Source organism: Nyctereutes procyonoides, unplaced genomic scaffold (genome assembly GCF_905146905.1).
Source record: "Nyctereutes procyonoides isolate TBG_1078 unplaced genomic scaffold, NYPRO_anot_genome, whole genome shotgun sequence".
Classification (NCBI taxonomy): domain Eukaryota; kingdom Metazoa; phylum Chordata; class Mammalia; order Carnivora; family Canidae; genus Nyctereutes; species Nyctereutes procyonoides.
In genome coordinates, this window is record NW_026575043.1 from 63,292,499 (window position 1) to 63,307,020 (window position 14,522).

General features: G+C 48.3%; 1 protein-coding gene across 15 annotated transcripts in view; it reads left to right on the forward strand.

The window, feature by feature from the left end:
* The window catches only part of EP400 (E1A binding protein p400), a 103,262-nt gene that overhangs the window by 21,821 nt on the left and 66,919 nt on the right, over positions 1-14,522 (forward strand). For 9 of the 15 annotated variants that reach the window (XM_055323104.1, XM_055323114.1, XM_055323110.1 and 6 more), the window contains 9 exons: positions 5,114-5,204; positions 6,544-6,651; positions 7,175-7,560; positions 9,578-9,865; positions 10,598-10,783; positions 12,481-12,621; positions 13,070-13,166; positions 13,905-13,954; positions 14,344-14,401. In XM_055323104.1, the coding sequence (XP_055179079.1) occupies positions 5,114-5,204; positions 6,544-6,651; positions 7,175-7,560; positions 9,578-9,865; positions 10,598-10,783; positions 12,481-12,621; positions 13,070-13,166; positions 13,905-13,954; positions 14,344-14,401 (1,405 nt within the window). The remainder of the gene's footprint in view (positions 1-5,113; positions 5,205-6,543; positions 6,652-7,174; positions 7,561-9,577; positions 9,866-10,597; positions 10,784-12,480; positions 12,622-13,069; positions 13,167-13,904; positions 13,955-14,343; positions 14,402-14,522) is intronic. The other 6 variants (XM_055323111.1, XM_055323113.1, XM_055323119.1 and 3 more) reach the window with 3 other exon arrangements.

A 14,522-nucleotide genomic window follows, 5' to 3' on the forward strand; every position in this document is an offset into this window, starting at 1 on the left:
AGGCTGAGGGAGAAGCAAGCTCCATGCAGGGAGCCCGATGTGGGACTCGATCCCAGGTCTCCAGGATCACGGGCTGGGCTGAAGGCAGGTGCTAAACCGCTTGAGCCACCTGGGCTGCCCCAGTTGTAGAATTTTTATATTGACTAATATGTATTGACTAACAAAATGCTAGAAATAATTTAAGAATTTTTGTATTACAGATAAGTTAATTTCTGTCTGCTCCCAGAAGATTTTGAGGTAGTGCTACTGAGTGCAGGGGTCCTATGTAAAATAATATGTGCCTACGTATACATACATATGAATATATGTTTATTTGTAAGAAAACCCATCATAAGTAGTGACTTTCAGTGATTTTTCTGTTAGAGAAAATGAATAGTTATCCATAATTCCATCCTTCTAATGCAAAGATTTTTGTTTTATTTTGTTTTTAAGTCATCTCCACACTCAACATGGGGCCTGAACTGACAATCTTGAGATCAGGAGTCATGTGTTCCAGTGACTGAGCTAGCTGGGCACCCCAGAGATTTATTTTATATTACATCTGTTTTGGTTGGCCGAGTATACTTTTTAAAAATGTATTTTCATTTAACAAATACTCCTTAGGTTTTATTCACTTTTATTTATTTATTTTTTAATTTTATTCATTTATCCATGAGAGAAACAGAGAGAGAGCCAGAGACACAGGCAGAGGGAGAAGCAGGCTCCATGCAAGGAGCCCAATGTGGGACTCGATTCTGGGACTCCATCCTGGGACTCCAGGATCACACCCTGGGTGAAAGGCAGGTGTCAAACCGCTGAGCCACCCAGGGATCCCCGGTTTTATTCACTTTTAGCAATTCTCATTCTAGCAACTCCTAATCTGCCATCATTTTGTGGAACTGCAATTCAGTAAACTATTTTTCTAATTTTAGGTGATTTTTCTATTTAGAAAACACTCAGAGGAGTGGCATTAGTGAATCAAGGAAGTCTGTGTATCTTTATGGTACTTGCCATATATCATCACTTTTTTTAGCTAAAAGTGTTGGTAGAAATATACAAGTGGCCCCCGGTTTTATTTTGTCCTGGTCAGTAATGTTGAACCTTCTAAACAGTTTAAGACATATTCTCAGGATGAATTTCATTATTTGCCACCAGTTAAAGGGTTTTTATAAGAAACTAATTGGTGCCTAATTAAGCTCTACAAATAAATACAGAATTCTCAGTTCATGTGTGTATTACTTCACTTCTAAAGGCATCTGAGGGCAGCCCAGGTGGCTCAGCAGTGTAGCACCTGCCTTCAGCCCAGGGCCTGATCCTGGAGACCTGGGATCGAGTCCCATGTCAGGCTCCTTGCATGGAGCCTGCTTCTCTCTCTGCCTGTGTCTCTCATGAATAAATAAATAAATAAAATCTTAAAAAAAATAAAATAAATAAAAAAAAATAAAAGCATTTGAGATGGTTTTCTACTAGAGTGCAGTTGTATACGACATAACTATTTTGTTATTTAGATTTTAAAAAGCATCCTCAGTGGAGATTATTTTTCGATGATTATCACATTAGAAGAAATGGATAATTGTAGCTCTGTGACCTTACCCTGCTATTGGCTGTCTTATTCTTACATGTGTTCATACTTTGTATATTGTTACGAGCTTGTGGGTGTAGATTAGGCAGAGGTGGGCAGCTCAGTTTGTTGTAATAGGCATGCTATTACCGTGAGTCCTTTTTCTGTTTCTGCTGTTCTGTTCTCCTGCCCCAAGGTGAGCCCAGGAGACCACCCGTAGAACCTTGAGCTGAGTTACGGTGCACTGTCCACTCCACAGCTATCCGCATTTGCAAGCCCTTCTGACCCCATTCTGACTGCACACCTAGCCTTATGAACCACAGGCCCAGTTAGTTTATAGTTGGTTTGTGGGTTGCTTTATTTAAATTGGGCAGAGGGGATCCCTGGGTGGCTCGGCAGTTTGGCCCCTGCCCAGGGCGTGATCCTGGAGACCCGGAATCAAGTCCCACATTGGGCTCCCTGCATGGAGCCTGCTTCTCCCTCTGCCTGTGTCTCTGCCTCTCTCTTTCTGCGTCTCTCATGAATAAATAAATAAAATAAAATAAAATAAATAAAAATAAGATAAATAAAATCTTTATAAATAAATAATAAATAAATAAATAGGGCAGAAATTTACCCCCTGGTAACTGCTAGCTGTAATGACTGAATTTCTTTGTCTAGAATAACTTACATCTGTTCCTCATTCAGGTGGCAGGCTGTCTTCTGTGAGCTACACCCCCAGTTCTCTCAGCTGTTCTTTTTCCTGGTGTAGCTTTAGACTCCCTGTAAATTAGTAACACTGTCTTCCATGGATAAAGTCTGTTTTGGTATTCTCTCTTAAAGTGGTCACTTAGAATTCACTTCCCATTAGAGAATCTCTATTTTCTGATGTTGAGTTGTTGTTGTTGTTGTTTTTAATTGAAATCAAACTTGAATTTTAAAGGCTGCAGTATCTTTCCCAGTAGAATACTCATGAAGACAGTGTAAGGGAATAATTCTGAAGGTGAGAGTCAGGGCTGTGAGGAGGCCTAGAGAAGAGAGGCCAGCCCTCCCCCTTCTTGCCCTTGATGAGCGCAGGTTTATTTCAGTGCTATCCAGAGTTTCGACATTTTCCTGTGGGTGACCAATCCCCCAGCACTGTTTTAGGAAGACTTTCCATCCCCTTTTGGTGCTGTATGAGTGAGTGTCCCCTGGGCTTGGTGCAGCTCTTGTCATCTGCCCACGTGTATGCAGCACAGCACTGCCCCGCCCCGCCCCGGTGGCCCAATTCTCTCCACAAGTGCCACTCTGTTCCTTTTCCTCTTCTCTCAACACTGTGTGTTCAGCTCACAGACCTCTGCTTCCCACTCTTGTATCCAGTGAATTTGTATTCCATGGAGTTTATTTTTCAGTTCTGGCATCTGCATTTGATTCTCTCAGTAGTTTCTTCTTTTTGGTCACGATTCTCTCTTGTTTTTTATTATCCTATGTTTTCTTTATGTCCCCGGGCATACTTAGTAGACCCGTTGTAAAATCCTTGCTGCTAAATCCAGCATTTGTGTTGCGTGGATTTGTGTCCATGAACTGCTCTAAATATGGCTCATGTTTTCCTGTGGCTTTGTGCCTGGGAGTGATTCTGGGTGTCATGAATGAGAGAGATAGAGACTCTGGTTTCTGCAGTCTCCTTAAGAGTATTGATCATTTCTGCTTTCATAATTAATTAATGTGATTGAATTTTAACTGTGAACTGTGTGTCCTGAGTCAGGGCACCTGAAATCTCAGTGTGGTTTTGTTGGCCTGGGCTTGGAGTCTTTGTGTGCCTGCTTTAGGAAACAGAGATTAGGGAGAGAACTTGGAGCCTCCCTGTGTCCTGCCATGTCTGGGGTGAGTCCTCCTTCCTTTTGCTATGGTTTCACGCTCTCCATCCTAGTGGTCTTCAAGCCAGTGAGGTTGTGTGTCTGATTCTGAGCTGGTCCACATAGCACAGGCTGGGGCCTGCCCTCATGTCTTAAACCTCCGCTTGTTCCATTCCCTTCTTGCAGGCGTCTAGTCCAGTCCTCCAGAGTTTATGTCTGATAGGAAGCAGTTGGCCATTACTGGACATAGAACCCTTTATCAGTTTCTTTTATTTTTTTTTAAAGTCTTTTTTTTTTTTTAAAGTCTTTTGATTATAAAAGTAGGATGTGTTCATTGTAGAAGGTTTGGAAGATTTAGAAAAGTGCACACACACAAATGATGACTTACCTCTAATTCTGTCCCCAGATAACCACTGTTCATAAATCATTCTTTTCTTTCCTCCCTCCTTTTTTTTTTTTTTTAAGATTTTATTTATTTATTCATGAGAGAGAGAGAGAGAGAGAGAGAGAGGCTGAGACACAGGCAGAGGGAGAAGCAGGCTCCATGCAGGGAGCCCGACGCGGGACTCGATCCCGGGTCTCCAGGATCACGCCCTGGGCTGAAGGCGGCGCTAAACCGCCAAGCTACCCGGGCTGCCCTTTCCTCCCTCCTTTACCCCTCCTCCTTCCTCCCTCCATCTTCACTGAACATAAATAGTGGTGCTTACTTCTCCCTTGTCCCCATGGGGGACACCTGCAGCATGGCTGGTGCTAGGGCGTGGCCCTCACAGACCCTTGTGGAGCACATACCCTGTGTAGGCATGTGTAACTGGCCTTTCAGATGCTTGGCTAGGTAGAGTGGACAGAGTTGGATCATTCAAACAATTAGCAAATAGTGATTGATAAACGTCATCCTTAGCATTTAGCAGCACTACAGGGATGGTACAGAGACGTAAAAAGTATGGGGCACCCAGACTTGGCTAGTTCCTGATTTTGTTTTCATTGAAACATTCTGAATCACCTGTATACATTTTACCCAGCTATGTAGGGTGCTAACTTGGAAAAGTCCACTGTGAAGACCCAATTGTATCAGATTTTTGTCTGTCAAGTAGAGTTTCTTTTTTTTTTATTTTTTTATTTTTTATTTTTTTTTATTTATTTATGATAGTCACAGAGAGAGAGAGAGAGGCAGAGACATAGGCAGAGGGAGAAGCAGGCTCCATGCACCGGGAGCCTGACGTGGGATTCGATCCCGGGTCTCCAGGATCGCGCCCTGGGCCAAAGGCAGGCGCTAAACCGCTGCGCCACCCAGGGATCCCTCGAGTAGAGTCTCGATGTCATTTTCCAAGAGGAAGAAATTTTCAACCTTTCTTGTTATTATTCAGCTTTTGTGTTTTAGGGGGAGGGGGGTAAGTGATGACAGATAGCATGACTGCCAGGGAGGCTCAGATGTGGGATTGACGGTGTTTCCTACCACCAGCCAGTGCTCTGCCATCACTGTTGCTTTCTGAGGCATTGTAGATTATGTGCATTAATTATTCATGGATAGGAAACTCAGAATAAGATCTTTCACAAGTCCTTTTTTCCCCTCCAGAGGTAAGTTAGAACTTTAAGTGCCTGATGATATGTGAGCATATATTACATGCATTGGGCAGATAACATTTCTCCAGTTAGAGAGTAGGGAGGCCAGTATGTGGATTAATTATGATAGTTTAGTTCATATCCATTCTTGTAAGGTACCTCCGTGATCAGAGTCTCATGTTTTCATTTTCTCTTTCAGCAGCAAGCTCTCACAGGGGCCCTTGTGGCGGGGGCCGGAAGTGCGGGAGAGACGGACCCCTTTAAGAGGCAGCAGGCGGGGACCCCGGCAGGTATGTTTTGGAGCACTGGCTCAGGTGGCTGGCCTGAGGGGACATACAGCATCGCAGCCACATGAACACTGGAGCACTTAGTTTTGGTGACTTTCATTTTACTTTGAGAGTTAATTTTTTAACTCTCTTCAGCTGACTCATCAGCTGTATGTATATACTGAAGTTAAAAGTTTGCTCATTGAGTGCGGTGTGTTCCATTTTGGTTTCCTGTGTGCTGGCGTGCTCTTAGTCCTCATGATGGGATTGAGAGTAAAACCGTCTTATTTTTCAAGTTGTCACTCATTTTTTTTAACTGAATTTTTTCTTCAAATTATAAAAACACACATTTTATATGAAAGATTTGGATAGTCAAGGAGGGTGTGAGTCGAGTCTCTCTCTGGTTTGGTGTTCCCACCCTGAGCCCCAGCCCTAGAGAGGTTGCTGCTGGAGATGTGTGTGTGTGTAAGGGGCCTCCTGCCCACATGCTTGCTTGGTGGTGATGCTATTCTGAGGCAGTGGGAGTGCACTCTCTGTGCACTGTTCTCTCGCCAGCATTAACTTCCTAGGCCACCTTCCCTGCTCAGGACCACACTCTCTGATGGCTGTGCACTCCTTGGGTACGTGGGGGTCCTTCCCTCATCACACCCTCGGTAGTGTTCCTTTTTATTACCACCTTTTTCTGTTATGGTAAACATGGGATGGAACATCTCCCAAATTTCTTTTGACGTGTTTGTCACTTTATCTACGGGAGAAGCTCCCGGAAATGGAAATGCTCTGTCAGAGCACGTGAGTGATGCACGTGGTCCTGCAGCAGGATCAGCCCTTGTTCGGTTTCTGGTGCTCTCATGTTTTGGCCAGTTTGTGAAGCATGATCACTCCTCTGGTCTTTGTTGATGTGATGGGTGAACACAAGTCTTCTGTTGTGCTATGGAACTCTTCAGTTTTGGTGAGGTTGCTTGGTAGCTTGCCATGTTATTAACTGTGACACTGTCCCTCTGCTCAACTCTTTATGATCTTCGCCCGTTCTGTGTGTCTGGTTGCTGGCATTTCTCACATGAACTTAGAAGAGCTTTCCACATGGCAGCCCCGCCAGTGTCTTGCCCACATGCATGCTGCAGACACCACAGTCTCCTGGGGTGTCACGCACCCTTTTGTATGAGGCTGCTTCTTACACTGGCAAAATGTTAATGGCGAGAAATTCTATTTATCAACCTTAGTTTTTCTGGCTTTTGGATTTTGGTTGATATATGGAAAGGCTCCCTGTTCAAAGATTATAACACTGACACATGTTTTTTTTTTTCTACTACTTCTATGGTTTTGTTTTTATATCAAACTGCACCTTTCCTGAAAACTATTCTAGAGCAGTCTAAGCGGCCTCGGCTTGAAGTGGGCCACCAGGGGGCAGTTTTCCAGCACCCAGGGGCGAACACAGGGGTTCCTCTTCAGCAGCTAATGCCGACAGCTCAAGGTAAGGCCCAGCGCCAACAGTGGCTCTTCTGGCTCAGAAAGAGCACATGCAGTGAGAGATCTTGCAGCCCAGCATCTGGCTAAGACTCGTACAATCTTGGCAGCCCAGTTAAAATGGTTTCTAGGGCTGGGACATGGCTCTGAGCCCCAGTCCAAGTGGTAAGAGGGCCTCTGCCAGCGTGCTCTCATCCCTGAGGGAGCCACGCCACTCTGTGTCCTCAGGCTCTTTACTTAGCACGCCTTTGTCTTCCTTGGTTGTTGCTGCCATATGGGCACTGGTTGCCATATCTATTCTGCTTGACGCTAAGTTGCAGAGGTCAAGCTCCTTTCTTTCCTTTTTGGTGTGCTAGTTTTTAACATAAGAGTTAATGTAATAGAAGTTTCCACCAGCGAAACTTCCCATGGGAGTGTGTGATGGCTCTGAGTGACAGGCCTGTGATGAACACCGGGACGTGAAATCTTCCACGTGGTAAGATGCTCTCGACTCCAGAGTCAGCACCACTGGGGCCATTCCTTTCTTGCAGGAGGAATGCCTCCTGCCCCTCAGGCCGCTCAACTCGCCGGACAGAAGCAAAGCCAGCAGCAGTATGACCCATCCACGGGGCCTCCGGTGCAGAACGCTGCCAGCCTACACACACCCCCACCGCAGCTCCCTGGCAGGCTGCCGCCGGCTGGCCTCCCTGCCGCGCCTCTCCCACCAGCGCTGCACTTTTCTCAGCAGCCGCAGGTGGTGGAGCCTCATGCACAGCTCCAAGTCCCAGCGAAGACGCAGCAGCCAAATGCCCCTGTCCCTGTTCCCCCACCCAGCCAGCTGCCCGCTCCACCACCACAGCCTGTGCCACAGGCCCTGCATGCCCCGATGCCTGGGAAAGCTCAGATGCAGGCCGCTCCACTCTCGACCCAGCCACAGGTACTTAGTGGGTACCTATACTGTTCCTTAGAAATGGAAGAAAAGCCGAGGTGTGAGATGTGCACTGTAGGGCATTTGCAGGGTGTGCGCACCTCACCTAGTGGCTTCTTGTCCTGCTTGGAATCGGTGGGTCGCTCAACATTACTTTATCCAGATCTATAGCCACAATTATGTTATGGAAGCACTAGAGAACCAGTACAGGTTTAGTTACTGCTTGCGGTTCAGTCATGGAGAGAGCGGTATGGTCATCGTCCTGGCTGATATGTCCAATGATGCGGTGGGGCAGGTGGCGGGCACCCTCCCACCAGTGTGCAAGGGGCTGTGGCAGTGCGGGGCTTCTCTAGGCTGCGTGTGCCCACACCCAGCCAACTGCTGGGCCTCCCACGGATGCCTTCCCCTTCTGGGTGCTCTGCACTCTGAAGGCATGAGGCCTTCCTTACCTGGGTTTCTACCTTGGTACCCTTCCTCCCCTACTGATGGCTGTCACTCAGAACCTTCTTTTTGAAAAGTGTACAGTGCACTGCTTGCCGTTCTTAAGGAGCAGTTAGTCCCTGAAAGTGAGTGTGAACCCCCAGGAGCCCTGAGGGACAGCAGGTGGTGGTCTCAGAGAATCGTCTGAGCGTGTATGACTGAGTTGCCTGGGAAGCCTTCCCCTCCCTTTTGCTGTTTCCCTCATGAACAAGGAGGTTTCCTTAAGGGGGCTTTCAGTTCCAGTGCTTTATGGTTATTTGAGCTTGATAGCGAGGTTTGATCTGTATGCTGTCGGAGTAACAGCAGTCATAGCTGCTTTGTGCTCACCACCTGCTGGACATGAGGCACTGTCGGGAGCCTTTACTGGCACTATTTTTTTTTTCTCTGCCCGGCAACCCTAGGATACAGAATCTTTTATCCCCATTTTACCGTAAGACCTGAGAGACTTAAGTAACTTGTCAGGGTCACTCTGCCAGTGGCTAGAAGAGTTGTGATCTGCACCCCATGGATTCTGGAGCCTTTTGTACAGATCTGCATTGCAGCTTTCTGCATAGCCTAGGGAGGAGAACACTGCCCCCAGGGCACCCGAACCTCTCTGGGCCTTTGCTTTTGTGAGATTTTTATGGAAACGGAGTCTCTGTTTCAAGTATTTTGTCTCATTGAGCTACCTGCTGACTTCAGGCAGCTCTGGGGTTTTGCTTGGATTCCTTTACCTGCCATTGTTTTTTGAAAGGATCAGCTCCTTACAAAACCCATGGAAACCTGGCCCTCCTAAATGGGGTAGGGCTGGCAGACTTTTCCTGTGAAGGGCCACAAAGAGGGAAGGTGAAAACACCTAAGGCCTGTGGGCCACACGGTTTCCACCATAGTCAGTGAGCTCTGCTGTTGATGGCAAGTAACCTCGGAGCACAGAGAGGAGGGCTGTGCCTGGGTGCCCCTAGAGGTTTCTCTACAAGAGCATGCGGCTGGCCGCAATCTCAGGAGACTAGGTGAGATGGAAAGACATATTGCACAGCGGCCTGGTACAGAGTGCGCTTGAGTTGGTTTTCTCCCTGTATGCCAGGTCGTAAGTGTGCTGTGCTCTGCAACCATCCACCCTCGGCCCTCTTAACGTTGTGGCAGCACCTGGCCTGCTCGCTGTTCCCCCCAGAATGCCATCCTCAGACAGGGAGGGGCAGAGAAGATACAAGAGGAGCATTGGGTTATTTTTCAGTGAGGAAGGAGCTTATATAAATCCAAATTCTAAAAAGTAACGTACATAGAAATGGTTATAAAAAAACAAAAAATCAGAAGAGAAAGCTCCTAGGAAATAAGACAGTGTGTGAAAGCTGAGTTTGTGCTGCAGTCTTAGTGTAGCTTTTTGTAGAGCAAAAGGATGCACCTGGGGGCCTGGCTTGGCTGCTGTGTGAGTGGGCTGGGTATGTGTGACTCGTTTGCCCTGCTTGCGGGGGGAGGGTGTGCGAGGAACGTGGGCTCTGGTGTGTGGCTGCACTAGGGGGCTGAGGTCTCCTGTTTGTTCACTGCTGGCCTGTTTTCTGCCTGCCAGACGGCGTCAACAAGACCATCGGTGGACCTTGCCCAGCCCTGTCAGCGGCCCCCGCCAGCCACCTCTTCTACCTCGTCCATAGCTCCTGCCAGTGGCTCGGGCCTGTCACCAGCACGGGTCTCCGCAGGGAATAGACCCTCCTCGGCAGCCAACAAGTCACTATCTCCAGTCACCTCCCGGTCCCCGGGAGCAGCCGTGTCAGCACCCCCGAAACCACAGAGCCCAGCTCAGAATGCTGCCCCGCCCCAAGACAGCTCTCAGGATAAGCTGGTAGAACAGATAGCACTGGTAAGTGCACTTAGAACATCAAGAAGGCTGTAAAACATGTTCTAGTTTGTGAATCGCATTTGATTTCAATTTTCAAGGATTCAGTAGTTTAAAACCGAGCACTCGGTAGTGAGGACAGTCAAACGTGGTTTCTGATCAGTTAGAAAACAAGGTTAGAACCAGGAAGCGTGACCTGTCCTGGTGGAAGTAGGCTGGTGGGGGAAAGGTCCTTTGTGTACTGACCTCACAGGCTGAGCTCATCATGGGCTTCAGAGGAGGGCCGTGGCCCAGCACCCAGTTAGCACTTGCTGTTTGCAGGGAGTGGTTTCTAAGCAGTTGTTTTCTGAAAGCTCATTGGGGGAATTAAACATACCAGAATTGGTAGGATGTCACAACCCCAGCATTTCCTGTTCGGTGTTAAGTCACTGAAAACATGTGGCTAGTCTTAGGTGATCTGTCCCTACCCTTCCCAGTGGTTTTGGAGCAAGAGCCAGGCATGTGATGTTGCCCTTGTAAGTACTCTGGTGTGAACATTAGCCAGTGTATTCTGTCTGTGTTTCTGACACAGGAGGACAGAACTATTGCTTCACCTGCTTCTGGGGAGGATTGCATGCCTGCTGACCTCTCCAGGGCTACTTTTGACCTCTGTGTCCAGTCCTGTCTTTGTTACTGAGGCTTCTTGAATTCGGGGCCTGAATTAGTGGAACACTCTAATTAGGTACTGGACACATCCCACCCCCACGCTCCTTGCAGGAAAACCAGATTCATCAGCGAATAGCAGATTTAAGGAAAGAAGGCCTGTGGTCCCTCAGGCGGTTGCCCAAACTACAGGAGGCTCCTCGCCCCAAATCACACTGGGACTATCTGCTGGAGGAGATGCAGTGGATGGCCACAGACTTTGCCCAGGAGAGGAGGTGGAAGATGGCTGCAGCCAGGAAGGTAGGTGAGGCACACATGTCGGTGCTTCCTGGCGTGCATGTGGTGGGCAGGAGCTTCCTGACACCTCTGTACTGGGGAGTCTCCAGACCAACTCTCAGGGGTTTAGCTCCAAAATATGAAGAATGTTTTGCCACTGTTCAGGAAGTAAGTGTGCTGTGTGATTTACTTGTGGGGACTGTCTTCAGAACCCCAGTGTGGATCACTGGGGACAGGATACGTCTGCTCTTGTTGCAGCTCCAGGAGGGGATTTAGGTTTCTCTCCTTGCCAGTATCTCCTGGTGCTTGGGATACCTGTGGCCCCCAGACCCAAGCTGGTGCCTGGAGGTGTTTTGAGGTGGGAGTTGAGGAGGCTCAGGGTTGGGAGGGGGCAGAGGCTGGTCGGCTGATGGGCAGCTTGGGGCTTCATCCTGGGTTTTCAGGCTGCCCACAGCTCTGCACTGCCACAGCTCTGGTCATCTGGTCCAGCGTTCCCCGCCACCCCATTTGTGGCTGAGGATTGGTTTCCTTCTCACTGGTCCCAAAGCAGACACCTAGTCCTGGGGAGTCTCTAGCAGTTGGCAGTGCCAGTACTAGGAACGTGGAAAGGGACAGATTTCCAGAAGCCTTAGGCCTCAGAGTATGAAGCAGCTGTCCTTATGTACATGTAAATGGCTCTGGGCCCTGCTTCTCTGACGTCATTGCACCACCGTCTGTTCCTTGGGACAGAACTGCTCTCTTTTTATTTCCCATGCTCTCAGGCCTGGAGTGTGGTCCTGTGTGCCCTGCTGTCTACCTCCCTCCCCCAAACTCGGCTTTCCCCATGTAGGCTTGGTAGAGAAAATACAAGAGCTTTAGAAGCAGTGGGGTCTGAGTGTAAAGGGTCTTAAATCAGATTCATGGAATCTCGAAAAACCTGATTGCTCCTTTGGCACACATTTTTTCATAAAGAAGGATGGTCCAAGTAGGCAAGGCAGGGCAGCAAGCTGCTGAACCGTGGGCTGTGGCCACATACTGCCCCCTCCTGGGAGAAACTGCAGACTCTGAGCTGGAGGCTTTGTGCCAGTGATGTGATTGGACCAAGATAAGACCCCGAGGAGTCTAGGAGCAGGGGGCCGTCCACAGGGTCCAAGCGGCCCCCAGCGGGCTTCTCCTCTCACCTTGGAGGCACCTGGCTGGGCATGCTCAGGCACATAATGCATCTGTTTCCTTTTTTTTTTTTTTTTTTTTTAATGCATCTGTTTCCAAGTTCCTCTTCAGCACCTTTTTGAGGACTCCTGGTGGGATATAAGAGCATAGATCCTGGAAAGCAGTTGGAGATTTAAAGCAAAAGTCTTGAAATATATGAGTCATCCCACCCTGACATTTTTCATGCTTAGCAGTTAAATGCATCTTGCTGCATTCCTGCAGTGCAAGTGATGTGTGTTGAAAGCGTTACTCTGTTTGATGAAAACATGTTTATCATATATCAAATAAGGAAAGAAGATTATAGCACAATATGGCTTGCTTTTTGGAGAAAAAGAAGTATATTTAGTAAGATAACACTTTGTAGAAAGTCAAGCAGGGTGTTAGTGGTGGTTTTGCCAGCATGGGCATGTTTCCTGCATCATCAGAGCAGACAGAGGCGTGTCTCCCTGCCAGACTGTGTACTTGCGGCTCAGGAGCACTGTGCACCTGCCTGCTGCAGTGTGACATCAAGTCCTCCACCTTTTATTTACTAGCTCATCAGGACTGTGGTGCGTCATCACGAGGAAAAGAAGCTTCGTGAGGAGAGGGGAAGGAAAGAGGAGCAGAACCGACTGAGACGAATCGCTGCTTCAACCGCCAGAGAAATAGAGTGTTTTTGGTCAAATATCGAGCAGGTAAATCCTGAAATTTAAACAGGGTCCTGAAAGCATAGACTGTGTCTTCTGAATGTGCCTGAACTGACGTGGAGACATAGGCAAGTAGCGCCCGAGGCATCACTGGGAAAAGTGTGAGCATGCAACATTCTGCCCACGCTTGTGTTTGTGCCTGGGAGCCCATACACACGTGGCTGAGTGCTTCTTGCTGTTGGGAAAGGGCCTTCTAGTGTTTCCTTCAGTGCCGGTCATGGAAGGTGGCTTGTGTCCTGTTCTAGAACACATTTACCTCTGCCCCCCTGCCTTGGGACTTGGGCAGCATGTAGTTGCAAAACACCTGACCAAGTACCAAACTGAGTTTGGTCAAGTGACTTGAAATGACGTTGAGACAACTGCGCTTTCAGGCTTGTGTGCAAGTTTTAACGTCCTATGCAGAGCTTCCGTAACTTCCATCCTTAACAACCTCCAGATTTCACTCTTTGCTCAGGTTGTGGAGATAAAATTACAAGTGGAATTGGAAGAAAAAAGGAAGAAGGCCTTAACTTTACAGAAGGTTCCCCGGAGAGGTAGGATATGTTTTAAAAGCCTTCACTTCCTGACAGCACTTTGTTCGGACTCCCTTCTTGCCCACAGTTGGCTGCTGTGGTGGTGCCTGGAGCACTTGCTTACCAGTCTGAGCTCATGCTCTGCCTGATGTTCTACTTCTCTCTGTGTAGCTGCCTATTTCAGCTCGCTCAGGTTTGCTGGCACAAGTCAGCACCCCTAGGCTCATTGGTCAGCTTTGGGACACTCTCAGGATTGAAGTTCTGAGCCTGTCCCCTGTGGTCAGTGCTGGACACTGTGGTGAACTCCCCTCGTGGGGCACCTCTGTGTTCGGTGCATGGCCTCCACAGTGCTCTGAAGCAACTGCCTCATTATTGGACACTATGATGCATGCCAGGCCCTGGCGGAAGGAGCTGTCACTGGGTGGGGACAGGGGCCATGATGGCTCTCATTCTGTTGATGAGGAAATCAAGGCAAGGCGGTGGACTCTGCTCAGAGTCCTACAAACGTAAGATTATAGAGATAGAAAACATGCATTGTCATTTAGCTCCCCGGTTCCCCTCCAAATCAGAGATGTCTAGAGAGTTGCCAGCATACTTTGTAGATACAGAGGTGTGGGCTGGTGCTGCATGGCCACCCTGGTCCCCAGAAGGAAGGAGACAGAGCTCACTCTTGCTGTCTTCCTCCTGTGTGGAGGTGCCAGCGACATGCAGTCTACACAGGCAGCTTCAGTGAAAGCAAATCATGTTCCCTGTCTCTAGGAAAAGAGTCGAGGCCCAAGGGGCTTGATGCATTGCCAGAAGCTTTCCTGGTAAGTTGAGGGCTGCTGCTGTACCGGGTAAGGGCGTGGAAGTGGTGTGGAGAAGGCACGGTGCCTGATAGAACAGAGTCCCTTTTTCTGTCTGGAGAAACATATATGTTCTCCGTAGTATTCCCTCTCATCATAGAGTCCATTTATTTTGGGGAAGAAGACTGGTCCTCCTTACTGTAGGCTCCCACGGGGTGTCGATCTGGGGATATGGTAAGACAGTGACTGTGGATTTACTCCTGTCTGCTGCCCAGCGCCTTTCCTGTATCTGGCAGCAGCAGAGGCTGACCTATTTGTCCTGCGCTCACCACTGCCTTCCCAGGAGCATGTGAAGTAGACGTTTCTGCTTTGGTTTCCCATTCTGTGTTTGCAAAATTTATTCTGTGTTTCAGGAGTCAGGATTGTCTGGAAGGAAGAGGAAAGCTAGCACATCTCTGACTGATGACGAAGGTCTGTTCCCTGGTACTCTCTTGTCATCTGTAGGATGGGCTCTCTGAAACTGCTGACCAAGTGCTTCCTCAGTGCTGTCAGGGTGCCTGGTAGCCCAGTGACTTGTATCGTTGGGGACCAG